Here is a 15797-nt window from a genome sequence, read left to right on the forward strand (position 1 = left end):
TTGTGTAACAGCTTCGTGAATCTGGCCCCTGGTTCGTAAGTGCTTGTGTAACAGCTTTGTGAATCTGGCCCCAGGGACCAGTCTAATCACCCTACGTTAATCGATGTCCCACACGGTAATAAGCTGACCAGAAAGAGCCGCGGAAGTGTAAGTAGAACCTCACCAGGTTACCTTACCTTGAGGTTACCTTGAGGTGCTTCCGGGGCTTAGCGTCCCCGCGGCCCGGTCGTTGACCAGGCCTCCTGGTTGCCGGAGTCAAGGATAAATGGAGAACGATGTGTGGGTCCATTTATCACCCAATTATACAGCCTGTCCTTCTAATGTTTCCCAACGTCAAGAAAACGGTCAATTTAAAGTGCCCTTATCCTAACCTACCAGAGGACCTAAAACAGAAAATGGGACAGTGCATCATTTTCCAATTTTCTAATACGACGATTTGTGGCCTGGTAAAGCATTGGAGCGAAAAGCGACGTTCTCTGTAGGAGGTCAGGTTGGATTATAAGCCCAAGCGTTTTATTTCCTTTGTTTCGCGCATAGACACACTGTTGCCAAGGCCTCCAGTCACTATCATCACCCTCGAGTTTCTTCCGCAACTATATCCCCAATTTTGATAAGGAAATTGATAAGGAAAATTGATTTTGATAAGGAAATAAGGAAATAAACAAAATTATTATACTAGGGAATGCCTATTGAGTAATGCGAGACTGCTCCACTTTATTACGAACCAAACTCATCCATATGTATAAATAATGTCAATTAAGCTTATAAGTAAATTAAACTATATTTGGGAGTTTTCGAATTCCCTGGGGATTAACTTTATCATCCTTATCTGTGCACGTTTAAGGGGAAATTATGTCCAAAATCGCATTGCTTAATCTCAATAGGCCAAACACGGACAAGATATAGCTGAACAATAGTATTAAATTTCACCTTTAATTTGGTGTCGAGGTTAATGCCTATCAGGCTCCGGAAATTATTAACGCCAACCACAATAGCTTACTGACCAACAAGGAAGTCTGATTTAGTCTGAAACTGAACGAGATTGGTAGGATATAAATAGAAGCTGCCTCATATGGGTCAAAAGGCCTTCTGCAGTTACCTTCATTCTTATATCATGAATATTCTCCAGGAATACAGGAAACACTAGAGAATACATATATACCAAGACGTTGAGTATATCTTTAGGTGTATATTCATCCTTGCCCTGAAGCTGTCCTATTATTAAAAAAATTATATATGAAATCTACTATCTTATTTATCTTACCCCATGAATATATACATTGATAAATGTATCTTTTCACATTCAGATTTCACAATTTCGACTTTGTGTGCCTAATGTCTGCTAACTCTATAGTCATTGTTCAGGCAATAATCCCTGCATTTGTCGGCACTAAATGGCACCTCCCAATTTCATATATATTTTATAACCCTTTCAAAACTGCCTTGTAGCAATTCATCTTCTTCTTAGAGTCATCTTCTGAATACTGAATATGTTCCCGTTTATTATTTGACTAAAATTGACAAATGTTGTTGTTCTGTCCTAATACTCGTGTGAACAGAACTGTTGTTCTGTTCACACGAGGACTGGCGGCGCAGCAGTCAGTGTTCCCACCATAGTTGCTCACTGAAAAAATAACATAGTTCCCCCTCCTTTATCGTCGGCGTCAGTGGGTATATAACCTCCACCAGCGCTGAAGGCTGGTCACTGCTACCTCCACCGCCTTCAGCATGGCGCGCTTGTGTTATATTGTGGCGATGATTATGTTACCGTTGGCGTCTGCGTCAGGTAGGTGTTGGGAGCCGGATGGCCAGACGCCGGGTTGATACAGTGATCAATGTCACACTAAACTTTACTTTAGTAACTAGTGTAAGGTATCATGCATTCTTGCAGATATTGAGAGTGGTGCAATATTTCCGTTTTTTCTTCAACCTTAATTACAAGAGAATTTTCAGTTCTTGTGAAAAATACAATTTAAAATCTACTGCTGCATGTATATAGTCCACTCTGGGCTCGCCATAGTCCGTGCTACTTGGGACTTTTTGATCCAAGTAGCAAATTTTAAACAACAACATACAGGTGCATATTATTTTATATTTCTATTTACGTAATTTATAGCATTATTTCCTGAAGGACAAACACTATTTTTGGGTCTTAATTTTTTTAAACATTATTTTAAAACTTAATCTTGTTGATAAGAACATAGGAATTAGGGAGTCGTGTCCCAGACTTGTTCTCTCGTACAGGGCGGATCTCTCACTCATCAAATCTATTCTTGAAACCTGTCAAAAGGAGTCTTAACATTTTCCTATTTTCACATTTCCATTCATCCATGACTATTATTCGTGGGGTAAATATCGTCGCTGTCTTTCCCTTGTGTAAAGGAATTTGTATTTCTCAACATTAACTTGACTTTACAATTTCACCACCCATAACAGGGTGTGTTCATGTGCCCTTTTCAGTCATCAGAAGGTAACAATCTTCTCTGGTATTCACCACATGGTCTATCCTTGTGTTGTCCACTAAGTTGTTCATTTTCCTAATCACTCCAGTATCACGGTCGATGGACACAGTTATGAAAACCAGTAGGACCAGTACAGCGTCATTAATTCTAACTCTGGGGCTTATTTTTCAGTAGGATCTGGTCCAGTTCAGTATGTTTCCTCCAGTGCCTCCTCCATATTCCTGACTCAAATATGCTTGAATTATTAGGCAGTAAATTGGGGAGATAAGAACGACCCCCAATTACGTAGAGTTCGACGAGAGCTTGAAGTGAAGTCATATATCGTGTCGCATTGTTGAATTATTAAAAGAATATGCTAGTTAGAGAGGTCTTGAAAGTCGTCTCATACAGAATAATTTTGATGTTATCATGTTGCTTAATTTTGTGAATTTTGCAGTCGAACTTTTGAGTGTATGGTTGTCTCTCTCCTTGTAGCTTGCAACAGTCCCTTCATCCCCATCACAGGCAGCTGCTTCTACTTCCACGAGACTTTTATGACATGGTGAGTTGATACGTTATGTCAATTCCTCCAGAATTTGCAGTCAACATTTATTTGTTTATAAAGTAAATACGAAAAAAAGAACATCCCAAAAAAGGTTAACTTTTTTAAATTTGTTATCGAAAATTATTATTACGAGTTTTTCTCTAATAATTTTCAAGTTCGGTTCATTGAATATGGTTTGCAATTTAATTTGGAATCACGTTTTGAAACGCTAAGGCAAGTTTGTATAATATTTTAAGACAGCAACAGCTTGTAAGGTCAGTCTGGAGTATTAATGGATCATTTTCAGCCTTCAGAGTTTCAATGTCCTATAAATATATATGAGATGCCCCTGAGTTCCAAGAACCTTTGTTAGGTGTTTTATCTCAATAATAAACAAGAGTATTCACAGGAACGACGCCAGGGACTACTGCTTGAGCCTGAGTACTGATGAATACAACTCCGACCTGGCAGTTGTCCACTCCTGTGACCAGCTGGGCGCTATACGACAGCATATTATCCTAGAGTGTAAGCACTTACATCAATTATAATTAAAATTTAAAAAAGTAATTAATGTTATACATTTTTTGTTAGCTTTATAGTTTGTTTTCTTTCTTTTATTATTCATTCATTTATTTATTTTCAGTTTCATTCTATACTCATTTTGCTTTTTATTGTATGCTTTAGTTCTTCAACCTACTTAGAAATTTGTGGGTGGAAGTGTGGACTCTGTGATGCCACACTTCCATAAACCATCAGTCGTGTTTCAAGAATGTCAAAAAACGTATCCATTGAATAGTTCTTCCCTGATTTTATGAGTAATGTATCTGAATAAAGATTATTTATTTCCAATCCCTCGAGGACCATATACAGGTCCGCACCCTTGGACTCTAAATACTTCATACCTTGGAGTCTTAACCGCTCCATCCGCCGAACCCTAATCAGTCTTTAACTTGAACTAAAACAGGATAACATAATGATCCATAATGGGTCTATGACTTAGATGACACATTTGCGTTCAGGCATAACCTTTTGATAACCTTTTGATTACAGTGATGTAGTGTGTAGTGAAATGGTTACAGTGATAGAGTATATATATTTTTACATAATTTAACCATTTCAGATGGAAATGTCTGGCACTGGGTTGGTGGTTATGACAAAGGAGAAGAAGGCAGTTGGCACTGGGTCGATGGCACCACTGTACAGAGAGGCTGTCCCTTCTGGTATCCTGGGCGCCCTCCAATTGATGATACGCGAAACTGCTTGCTTGTGGAAAGACTTTATGGATTCTTTTATGATTATCCATGTGATAATATAGGACCCTTCATCTGTGAACAGACGGTACCGTCTCTGGCATCCCTCGACCTCAATTGAGAAATATGAACCATTTTAACTGTTGTTTATAAAACTTACTCTCAATTGGATTGTGTACCAGTACTAAGTTCAATGGTACATAATTTATTTTATATACAAATTATCCAAACTGTCACCTAACCAGGCCGGTTTAGGGAAATAGAACCCCCTGCAAGTATTTGGACATGATATCTAAAAAAAAAAAAAACTAGTGTTATTATTTTACCTAAAAACATCAGCATTTCCAGACGTTAGTGAAGGTTTGGATAGATGCAGCTCAATCATGCTGCATCTATCCATCTTATACAGCATTGTTATCCCTTGGTTACCAAAATAATATTTAAATACCTGACATTCTTATCTCATGGTTATCAAAGTTATTATCTGGTAAGGAAGTTATGTTCAAGACAAAACATATACTTCTAATATATGTTCTGATCTATGTTCTTCTAAAACATATTAAACTTCTGATTACATAGACAACAACAGGCTGCTTGGTCAACACCAATCTAGATTTATAAGGATCCTGGTAGTATAGTCGGGTTCGTTCGCGACGTACAATCGACCATTCCTGATTCGAATCCCCGGGCGAGTCAGAATTGATTGGGCATATTTCCTTTTACCTAATGCGGCTGTTCGCCTAGCAGTGAGTAGGTACTCAGGAGTTACTCAGCTTGTTGTGGGGTTGCATCCTAGGCGGGGTCAGAAATTCGACCTTGGGGGAGGACCTCTATAACGTGTATGAATACACTCTGGCTTCCTGTCCCCCGACACAATGATTTATTTAATTATTATATAATTGTCGAATACAGAAATTTCACAAATTAAAATCCACATCAAATTCTCTAGAGATTATTACGCATATTAACAGACTCCATCACGCCTTTAGAGAAGTAATTATCAAAACAATCAAGCAAAATCTGTAGTAAAATCATGGCAAATGAGCCTAATAGAGTTCTATGATAAAGTAACAAAAATGATAAACAACAGAAAAGGATAAGTAGGTTGCATTTTTCGGGACTCAAAAATCTTTTGACACCATTCTGCATAAGAGCAGAAACTTGAGAAAGAAACAAACTTGAGAAGAAGGTGGGAACAAAGGATCATTGAAATAAGAGTGAGAATACCCAACAGAATGGAGTCAAAGTCGTGTCGAGGAGCAAGGGATCGGACAAGTAATAGGGTAACAAGTGGAGTGCCTCAATGATTGTTGCTATTACCCATGTTTGGTGTGTGTGTGTTTTAAGCATAAGTACCAGTAAGGACTGCTCGTACAGGCCACCGATATCGGCTCTGCACGGGACCGCTCTCGACGACACACGATGGGAACACCTCCAGATGACCATTACCTTCCCAATCTGCTCGATAAAATTAGATAAAAACAAAATACGAATAACACAGCGTGGCGGGGCTGTTGACCCATTTTGGTCAGTGGCCATTCAACCAGTCACCCTATGAATCTATCAAGTCTATTTGTGAAGCACTTATACCATATCCTTCAACCAACCTGTTGCCAAACCAGTACTTCCCCCTCCCCTATGTCCTTAATGGGAACTTTTCTAGCTTATGAGAACTGTGAAGTGTTTTGTTCTGGTCTGATACTTTTCAGATCATTACTCATGTTTAATCTATTGATTTCCCTCATACACTTGAGGGCATTGATCATGTCTTTCCTCGACACACCAGAGGAGGCAATGCAAGCTCAGCTCTCAAAACATGTATGATATGGATAGTCCAGAGCACCAGGGACTAGAGTAATCACCTTACGTTAATTTATGTCCACTCAATAATAAAGGTGACCAGAATTGGCCGGGGAAGTGTAAATGGAGCCTCACCAGTCAAATATAAATGGGAAACGATGTGTGGGTCCATTTATCACCGACTCGTCTGATTATACAGCCTATTCATTCTAAGGTTTCCCAACGTCAAGAAAACGGTCAATTTAAAGTAGTCTCTCCTAACTTACCAGAGGACCCAAAACAGAAAACGGGACAGTACGTCACTTTCGCCAGCCAATTCCATTTTTTAGTATGGCAATTTTTGGCCTTAAGTAACGCATACGATCGAAACGAGACGTTCTTTCTAAGAGAACAGGTTGGATTATAAGCTCAAGGGTTCTGTTTATTTTGTTTCGCGCAAAGACACACTGTTGCCAAGGCCTCCAGTCACTGTCATCACCCTTGAATTTCTTTCGCAACTATTCCCCCAATTTTGATAATGATCTCGGAACAAGATAAAAAAGGAGACTACTAGGGAATGGCCATTGAGTAATGGGAGGCAGTTCCACTTTATTACGAACCAAACTCATCCATATGTTGAAATAATGTAAATCAAAACTTAATTAAACTATATTTGGGAACTTTCAAATTCCCTGGAATTAACTTTGTCAACCTTGTCTGTGAACGTTTAAGGGAATTTATGTCCAAAATTGTATTGCCCTGATCTAAATAGGCCAAACACGGACAAGATATAGCTGAACAATAGTATTAAATTTCATCTTTAATTTAGTGTCAAGCTAAATACCTATCAGGCTCTGGAAAGTATTAACGCCAACCACATTAACTTCCATGACATGACATGGTCCATGACATGACAGAGCCTTAAGACTCTATACTGTTAAGTTCCCACTCGAACTTAACTCTATGCGAAGGCTCTGCTTCCTGTAAAATTATCCTGCACTAATCTAACTTAGGATTACCACCAATATTCTTTCTAATCAATTTTTTGTGAGCCACTGTTACAAAAGTCTAGCTAAAGTCACGATAAATTACATAGATTAATAATTATATTTTCTCCTCGTTCGCATGAGGACTGGCACCGCAGCAGTATCAGCAGCAGTCAATGTTCCCACCAAAGTCGCCCTCTGGACAATAGCATAGTTCCCCCTCCTTTATCGTCGGCGTCAGTGGGTATATAACCTCCACCAGCGCTGAAGGCTGGTCACTGCTGCCTCCACCTCCTTCAGCATGGCGCGCTTGTGTTATATTGTGGCGATGATTATGTTACCGTTGGCGTCTGCGTCAGGTAGGTGTTGGGAGCCGGATGGCCAGACGCCGGGTTGATACAGTGATCAATGTCACACTAAACTTTACTTTAGTAACTAGTGTAAGGTATCATGCATTCTTGCAGATATTGAGAGTGGTGCAATATTTTCGTTTTTTCTTCAACCTTAATTACAAGAGAATTTTCAGTTCTTGTGAAAAATACAATTTAAAATCTACAGCTGCATGCATATAGTCCACTCTGGGCTCGCCATAGTCCGTGCTACTTGGGACTTTTTGATCCAAGTAGCAAATTTTAAACAACAACATACATCTGCATATTATTTTATATTTCTATTTACGTAATTTATATCATTATTTCCTGAAGGACAAACACTATTTTTGGGTCTTAATTTTTTTAAACATTATTTTAAAACTTAATCTTGTTGATAAGAACATAGGAATCAGGGAGTCGTGTCCCAGACTTGTTCTCTCGTACAGGGCGGATCTCTCACTCATCAAATCTATTCTTGAAACCTGTCAAAAGGAGTCTTAACATTTTCCTATTTTCACATTTCCATTCATCTATGACTATTATTCGTGGGGTAAATATCGTCGCTGTCTTTCCCTTGTGTAAAGGAATTTGTATTTCTCAACATTAACTTGACTTTACAATTTCACCACCCATAACAGGGTGTGTTCATGTGCCCTTTTCAGTCATCAGAAGGTAACAATCTTCTCTGGTATTCACCACATGGTCTATCCTTGTGTTGTCCACTAAGGTGTTCATTTTCCTAATCACTCCAGTATCACGGTCGATGGACACAGTTATGAAAACCAGTAGGACCAGTACAGCGTCATTAATTCTAACTCTGGGGCTTATTTTTCAGTAGGATCTGGTCCAGTTCAGTATGTTTCCTCCAGTACCTCCTCCATATTCCTGACTCAAATATGCTTGAATTATTAGGCAGTAAATTGGGGAGATAAGAACGACCCCCCAATTACGTAGAGTTCGACGAGAGCTTGAAGTGAAGTCATATATCGTGTCGCATTGTTGAATTATTAAGAGAATATGCTAGTTAGAGAGGTCTTGACAGTCGTCTCATACAGAATAATTTTGATGTTATCCAGTTGCTTAATTTTGTGAATTTTGCAGTCGAACTTTTGAGTGTATGGTTGTCTCTCTCCTTGTAGCTTGCAACAGTCCCTTCATCCCCATCACAGGCAGCTGCTTCTACTTCAACGAGACTTTTATGACATGGTGAGTTGATACGTTATGTCAATTCCTCCAGAATTTGCAGTCAACATTTATTTGTTTATAAAGTAAATACGAAAAAAAGAACATCCCAAAAAAGGTTAACTTTTTTAAATTTGTTATCGAAAATTATTATTACGAGTTTTTCTCTAATAATTTTCAAGTTCGGTTCATTGAATATGGTTTGCAATTTAATTTGGAATCACGTTTTGAAACGCTAAGGCAAGTTTGTATAATATTTTAAGACAGCAACAGCTTGTAAGGTCAGTCTGGAGTATTAATGGATCATTTTCAGCCTTCAGAGTTTCAATGTCCTATAAATATATATGAGATGCCCCTGAGTTCCAAGAACCTTTGTTAGGTGTTTTATCTCAATAATAAACAAGAGTATTCACAGGAACGACGCCAGGGACTACTGCTTGAGCCTGAGTACTGATGAATACAACTCCGACCTGGCAGTTGTCCACTCCTGTGACCAGCTGGGCGCTATACGACAGCATATTATCCTAGAGTGTAAGCACTTACATCAATTATAATTAAAATTTAAAAAAGTAATTAATGTTATACATTTTTTGTTAGCTTTATAGTTTGTTTTCTTTCTTTTATTATTCATTCATTTATTTATTTTCAGTTTCATTCTATACTCATTTTGCTTTTTATTGTATGCTTTAGTTCTTCAACCTACTTAGAAATTTGTGGGTGGAAGTGTGGACTCTGTGATGCCACACTTCCATAAACCATCAGTCGTGTTTCAAGAATGTCAAAAAACGAATCCATTGAATAGTTCTTCACTGATTTTATGAGTAATATATCTGAATAAAGATTATTTATTCCCAATCCCTCGAGGACCATATACAGGTCCGCACCCTTGGACTCTAAATACTTCATACCTTGGAGTCTTAACCGCTCCATCCGCCGAACCCTAATCAGTCTATAACTTGAACTAAAACAGGATAACATAATGATCCATAATGGGTCTATGACTTAGATGACACATTTGCGTTCAGGCATAACCTTTTGATAACCTTTTGATTACAGTGATGTAGTGTGTAGTGAAATGGTTACAGTGATAGAGTATATATATTTTTACATAATTTAACCATTTCAGATGGAAATGTCTGGCACTGGGTTGGTGGTTATGACAAAGGAGAAGAAGGCAGTTGGCACTGGGTCGATGGCACCACTGTACAGAGAGGCTGTCCCTTCTGGTATCCTGGGCGCCCTCCAATTGATGATACGCGAAACTGCTTGCTTGTGGAAAGACTTTATGGATTCTTTTATGATTATCCATGTGATAATATAGGACCCTTCATCTGTGAACAGACGGTACCGTCTCTGGCATCCCTCGACCTCAATTGAGAAATATGAACCATTTTAACTGTTGTTTATAAAACTTACTCTCAATTGGATTGTGTACCAGTACTAAGTTCAATGGTACATAATTTATTTTATATACAAATTATCCAAACTGTCACCTAACCAGGCCGGTTTAGGGAAATAGAACCCCCTGCAAGTATTTGGACATGATATCTAAAAAAAAAAAAAAAAATTAGTGTTATTATTTTACCTAAAAACATCAGCATTTCCAGACGTTAGTGAAGGTTTGGATAGATGCAGCTCAATCATGCTGCATCTATCCATCTTATACAGCATTGTTATCCCTTGGTTACCAAAATAATATTTAAATACCTGACATTCTTATCTCATGGTTATCAAAGTTATTACCTGGTAAGGAAGTTATGTTCAAGATAAAACATATACTTCTAATATATGTTCTGATCTATGTTCTTCTAAAACATATTAAACTTCTGATTACATAGACAACAACAGGCTGCTTGGTCAACACCAATCTAGATTTATAAGGATCCTGGTAGTATAGTCGGGTTCGTTCGCGACGTACAATCGACCATTCCTGATTCGAATCCCCGGGACGAGTCAGAATTGGTTGGGCATATTTCCTTTTACCTAATGCGGCTGTTCGCCTAGCAGTGAGTAGGTACTCAGGAGTTACTCAGCTTGTTGTGGGGTTGCATCCTGGGCGGGGTCAGAAATTCGACCTTGGGGGAGGACCTCTATAACGTGTATGAATACACTCTGGCTTCCTGTCCCCCGACACAATGATTTATTTAATTATTATATAATTGTCGAATACAGAAATTTCACAAATTAAAATCCACATCAAATTCTCTAGAGATTATTACGCATATCAACAGACTTCATCACGCCTTTAGAGAAGTAATTATCAAAACAATCAAGCAAAATCTGTAGTAAAATCATGGCAAATGAGCCTAATAGAGTTCTATGATAAAGTAACAAAAATGATAAACAACAGAAAAGGATAAGTAGGTTGCATTTTTCGGAACTCAAAAATCTTTTGACACCATTCTGCATAAGAGCAGAAACTTGAAAAAGAAACAAATTTGAGAAGGTGGGAACAAAGTATCATTGAAATAAGAGTGAGAATACCCAACAGAATGGAGTCAAAGTCGTGTCGAGGAGCAAGGGATCGGACAAGTAATAGGGTAACAAGTGGAGTGCCTCAATGATTGTTGCTATTACCCATGTTTGGTGTGTGTGTGTTTTAAGCATAAGTACCAGTATGGACTGCTCGTACAGGCCACCGATATCGGCTCTGCACGGGACCGCTCTCGACGACACACGATGGGAACACCTCCAGATGACCATTACCTTCCCAATCTGCTCGACGAAATTAGATAAAAACAAAATACTAATAACACAGCGTGGCGGGGCTGTTGACCCATTTTGGTCAGTGGCCATTCAACCAGTCACCCTATGAATCTATCAAGTCTATTTGTGAAGCACTTATACCATATCCTTCAACCAACCTGTTGCCAAACCAGTACTTCCCCCTCCCCTATGTCCTTAATGGGAACTTTTCTAGCTTATGAGAACTGTGAAGTGTTTTGTTCTGGTCTGATACTTTTCAGATCATTACTCATGTTTAATCTATTGATTTCCCTCATACACTTGAGGGCATTGATCATGTCTTTTCTCGACACACCAGAGGAGGCAATGCAAGCTCAGCTCTCAAAACATGTATGATATGGATAGTCCAGAACACCAGGGACTAGAGTAATCACCTTACGTTAATTTATGTCTACTCAATAATAAAGGTGACCAGAATTGGCCGGGGAAGTGTAAATGGAGCCTCACCAGTCAAATATAAATGGGAAACGATGTGTGGGTCCATTTATCACCGACTCGTCTGATTATACAGCCTATTCATTCTAAGGTTTCCCAACGTCAAGAAAACGGTCAATTTAAAGTAGTCTCTCCTAACTTACCAGAGGACCCAAAACAGAAAACGGGACAGTACGTCACTTTCGCCAGCCAATTCCATTTTTTAGTATGGCAATTTTTGGCCTTAAGTAACGCATACGATCGAAACGAGACGTTCTTTCTAAGAGAACAGGTTGGATTATAAGCTCAAGGGTTCTGTTTATTTTGTTTCGCGCAAAGACACACTGTTGCCAAGGCCTCCAGTCACTGTCATCACCCTTGAATTTCTTTCGCAACTATTCCCCCAATTTTGATAATGATCTCGGAACAAGATAAAAAAGGAGAATACTAGGGAATGGCCATTGAGTAATGGGAGGCAGTTCCACTTTATTACGAACCAAACTCATCCATATGTTGAAATAATGTAAATCAAAACTTAATTAAACTATATTTGGGAACTTTCAAATTCCCTGGAATTAACTTTGTCAACCTTGTCTGTGAACGTTTAAGGGAATTTATGTCCAAAATTGTATTGCCCTGATCTAAATAGGCCAAACACGGACAAGATATAGCTGAACAATAGTATTAAATTTCATCTTTAATTTAGTGTCAAGCTAAACACCTATCAGGCTCTGGAAAGTATTAACGCCAACCACATTAACTTCCATGACATGACATGGTCCATGACATGACAGAGCCTTAAGACTCTATACTGTTAAGTTCCCACTCGAACTTAACTCTATGCGAAGGCTCTGCTTCCTGTAAAATTATCCTGCACTAATCTAACTTAGGATTACCACCAATATTCTTTCTAATCAATTTTTTGTGAGCCACTGTTACAAAAGTCTAGCTAATGTCACGATAAATTACATAGATTAATAATTATATTTTCTCCTCGTTCGCATGAAGATTGGCACTGCAGCAGTATCAGCAGCAGTCAATGTTCCCACCAAAGTCGCTCTCTGGACAATAGCATAGTTCCCCCTCCTTTCTCGTCGGCGTCAGTGGGTATATAACCTCCACCAGCGCTGAAGGCTGGTCACTGCTGCCTCCACCTCCTTCAGCATGTCGCGCTTGTGTTATATTGTGGCGATGATTATGTTATCGTTGGCGTCTGCGTCAGGTAGGTGTTGGGAGCCGGATGGCCAGACGCCGGGTTGCTATAGTGATCAAGAAGTCAAACTGAACTTTACATTTTCTTGGTGAATAGTGAAGGATATCATGCATTCCTGCAAATATTGAGACGGTGCAATATTACCATATTTTGTCCTTAACCTTAATTACAAGAGAATTTTTAGCTCTTGGGAAAAAATAAAATTTAAAATGTACAGCTGCATTTATTTTATATTATATTTTATTTACGTAATTTAAATAATTGTCCCTTAAAGACAAATATTTTTTGGGGTCTTAATTTTTTTTAAATTATTTTAAGGCTTATTCTTGTTGATAAGAACATAAGAATTAGGGAGTCGTATCCCATGCCTGTTTTATCGTACAGGGAGGATCTCTCACTCATCAAATATATTCCTGAAACATGTCAAAGTGGTCCTCTTAAACATTTTCACACTTCCATTCATCCATAACTATTATTCGTGGTGTAAACATTCGTCGTTGTCTTTCCCCGAGTTAAGGAATTTGTATTTCTCAACGTTAACTTGATTTTACCATTTCTCCGCCCAGCACCAGGATGTGTTCATGTGCCTTTTCAGTCTTCTTTGGTATTCACGACTTGGTCTATCTTTGTGTTGTATACTAAGTTGTTCATTTTCTCTAGTCACTCCAGTATCACGGTCGTTGGTGACAGTTATGAAAACCAGTAAGGTCAGTACAGCATCATTAATGCTAACTCTGGTGTTTGTCCCTCAGTCAGGATCTGGTCCAGTTCAGTATGTTCAAGGCTCCTCCAGAGCCTTGAACATATTCCTGACTCGAATATGCTTGAATTAATAGGAAGCAAATTGGGAGATAAGAACGACCCCAATTATGTAGAGGTCGGCGAGAGCTTTAAGTGAGGTCATATATCGTGTCTCTTTGTTGAATTATTAAAAGAATCCGTTAGTAAGAGGCCCTGAAAGTCGTCTCGTACTGAATAACATTGATGCTATAATGTATGCTAAGTTTAATTTATGTTGCAATCGAGCTTTTGAGTGTATGGTTATCTCTCTCCTTGCAGCTTGCAACAGTCCCTTCGTTCCCATGACAGGCAGCTGCTTCTACTTCCACGCGACTTATATGACATGGTGAGTTGATATGTTATGTCAATTCCTCCAGTATTTGCAGTCGACATTTATTTGTTTAGAAAGTAATAACCAAAAAAGAACACTAAAAATAATAAGGTTAAATTTGTTGAAATTTGTTATCGAAAAAGACTTTTACAAGTTTTTGTTTAAAAATGTTCAAATTTGGTTCATTGAATATAGTTTGCAGTTTAATTTGGAATCACGTTTTGAAACGGTAAGGTAAGTTTGTATAATATTTTAAGGCAGCAACAACTTGTAAGGTCAATCTGGAGTATTAATGGATTATATATACATGAGATGGTCTGAGTTCCATGAACCTTTGTTAAGTATTTTATCTCAATAATACACAAGTGTATTCACAGGGACGACGCCAGGGACTACTGCTTGAGCCTGAGTACTGATGAATACTACTCCGATCTGGCGATAGTCCACTCCTGTGAACAACTGGGCGCTATACGAGAGCATATTCTCCTAGAATGTAAGCACTTACATCAATTATTATTTAAATTGAAGAAAGTAATTAATGTTATTTTTTTTTTGCTGTGCTAGTTTATTCTTTTCTTTCTTTGTTTATTCATTCATTCATTTACTTATTTTCTGATAAGTCTATGCTTCTTATTGCATGCTTTAGTTCTTAAGCCCATCTACAAATTTATGGCTGAAAGTAATGAGTTTACTGACTCTGTGAGTCAGTAAACACTTCCATAAACCATCAGCTAGCTGTTAAAAGCATGTCAAAAAACGTATCCATTCACTAGTTCTTCCTGTAGTTGGGCACCATTCGTTTCCCTGCGACCCATCCCAAATCCTTACCCTGACCCCCTTCCAAGTGCTATATAGTCGTAACGGCTTGGCGCTTTTCCCCTTGATAGTTCCCTTCCCCTTCATTAGTTCTTCCCTTAGTTTACGAGTGAAGTATCTGAATGTAGATCATTTATTCCCAATCCTTCGAGGATCATATACCGGTCCGCATCCTTGGACCGGTAAATGAGCCTAAGTACTGTATGTGACTACATCAAGCACCAGTTCATACCTTGGAGTCTTAAGCGATCGGCTCAATGAGCCCTAACCAGTCTATTCATTGGACCCAAACCGGACAACATAAAGATCCCTAATCGGTCCATATCTTAGATGACACTTGCTTTCAGGCATAACCCTCTTGAATACAGTGATGTAGAGAGTGTGTAGTGAAATGGTTACAGTGATAGAGTATATATACATATATTCACATAATTTAACCATTTCAGATGGAGGTCTCTGGCACTGGGTTGGTGGTAATGACAAAGAAGAAGGCAGTTGGCAATGGGTCGATGGCACCACTGTACAGAGAGGCTGCCCCTTCTGGTATCCTGGGCACCCTATAATTGATGATACGCGAAACTGCTTGGCTTTGGAAAGAACTTCCGGATTCTTTCATGATTTTGCATGTGAAACTGAAGTACCCTTTATCTGTGAAGAGACGGTACAGCCTCTGGCTTCCCTCGACCTCAGTTGAGAAATATGAACCATTTTAACTTTTGTTTATATAACCTACTCTCAATTGGATTGTGTACCAGTTCTAAGTTCAATGGTACATAATTTATTTTATATACTGTGACGGTAAAGTGTTGGAGTGTTGATGTTCGGCAGTCCTCCAATGGCAGGTGGCAATGCCTTGTCACACTTACAGAAAAAAAAAAGAGACTGCTTGCCTGTGGTAAGGTAATGGGAAGACACACAAAACACAATAACACAATAACGTGGCTG

At 38.7% G+C, this 15797-nt stretch overlaps 2 protein-coding genes across 4 annotated transcripts; both read left to right on the plus strand.

Annotated features, from left to right (window-relative positions):
- Positions 1-1656: 1656 nt before the first annotated feature.
- On the plus strand, positions 1657-10757 carry LOC123750044 (C-type lectin domain family 17, member A-like). 3 transcript variants are annotated; one of them, XM_045732172.2, is made up of 4 exons: positions 1657-1786; positions 2937-3003; positions 3395-3510; positions 4106-5179. In XM_045732172.2, the coding sequence occupies exons 1-4, from the start codon at positions 1729-1731 to the stop codon at positions 4354-4356; spliced, it is 492 nt and encodes a 163-aa protein (XP_045588128.2). In that variant the 5' UTR covers positions 1657-1728; the 3' UTR covers positions 4357-5179. The 3 variants fall into 3 exon arrangements, with proteins under 3 accessions (XP_045588128.2, XP_069190134.1, XP_045588139.2); XM_069334033.1 differs by lacking the exons at positions 2937-3003; positions 3395-3510; positions 4106-5179 and adding exons at positions 8511-8577; positions 8969-9084; positions 9680-10757 and having other exon boundaries at positions 1687-1786; XM_045732183.2 differs by lacking the exons at positions 1657-1786; positions 2937-3003; positions 3395-3510; positions 4106-5179 and adding exons at positions 7231-7359; positions 8511-8577; positions 8969-9084; positions 9680-10757.
- A 2041-nt stretch (positions 10758-12798) lies between these two features.
- LOC123748590 (C-type lectin domain family 17, member A-like) lies at positions 12799-15565 on the plus strand. Its single transcript, XM_069334042.1, has 4 exons — positions 12799-12934; positions 13985-14051; positions 14414-14529; positions 15299-15565. Exons 1-4 carry the CDS (start codon positions 12877-12879, stop codon positions 15544-15546), a joined length of 489 nt encoding a protein of 162 aa, XP_069190143.1. The 5' UTR covers positions 12799-12876; the 3' UTR covers positions 15547-15565.
- Positions 15566-15797: the final 232 nt, after the last annotated feature.

The sequence above is a fragment of the Procambarus clarkii genome, chromosome 4 (assembly GCF_040958095.1).
Source record: "Procambarus clarkii isolate CNS0578487 chromosome 4, FALCON_Pclarkii_2.0, whole genome shotgun sequence".
NCBI classification, from domain to species: domain Eukaryota; kingdom Metazoa; phylum Arthropoda; class Malacostraca; order Decapoda; family Cambaridae; genus Procambarus; species Procambarus clarkii.

Excerpts from the sequence above, each read along its gene's own strand:
- LOC123748590 (XM_069334042.1), top strand. The coding sequence starts at position 12,877 with ATGTCGCGCTTGTGTTATATTGTGGCGATGATTATGTTATCGTTGGCG. Across the intron at positions 12,935-13,984 it reads ATCGTTGGCGTCTGCGTCAG|CTTGCAACAGTCCCTTCGTT; the intron begins GTAGGTGTTGGG and ends CTCTCCTTGCAG. Across the intron at positions 14,530-15,298 it reads AGAGCATATTCTCCTAGAAT|ATGGAGGTCTCTGGCACTGG; the intron begins GTAAGCACTTAC and ends TAACCATTTCAG.
- LOC123750044 (XM_045732172.2), top strand. The coding sequence starts at position 1,729 with ATGGCGCGCTTGTGTTATATTGTGGCGATGATTATGTTACCGTTGGCG. Across the intron at positions 1,787-2,936 it reads ACCGTTGGCGTCTGCGTCAG|CTTGCAACAGTCCCTTCATC; the intron begins GTAGGTGTTGGG and ends CTCTCCTTGTAG. Across the intron at positions 3,004-3,394 it reads CACGAGACTTTTATGACATG|GAACGACGCCAGGGACTACT; the intron begins GTGAGTTGATAC and ends GAGTATTCACAG.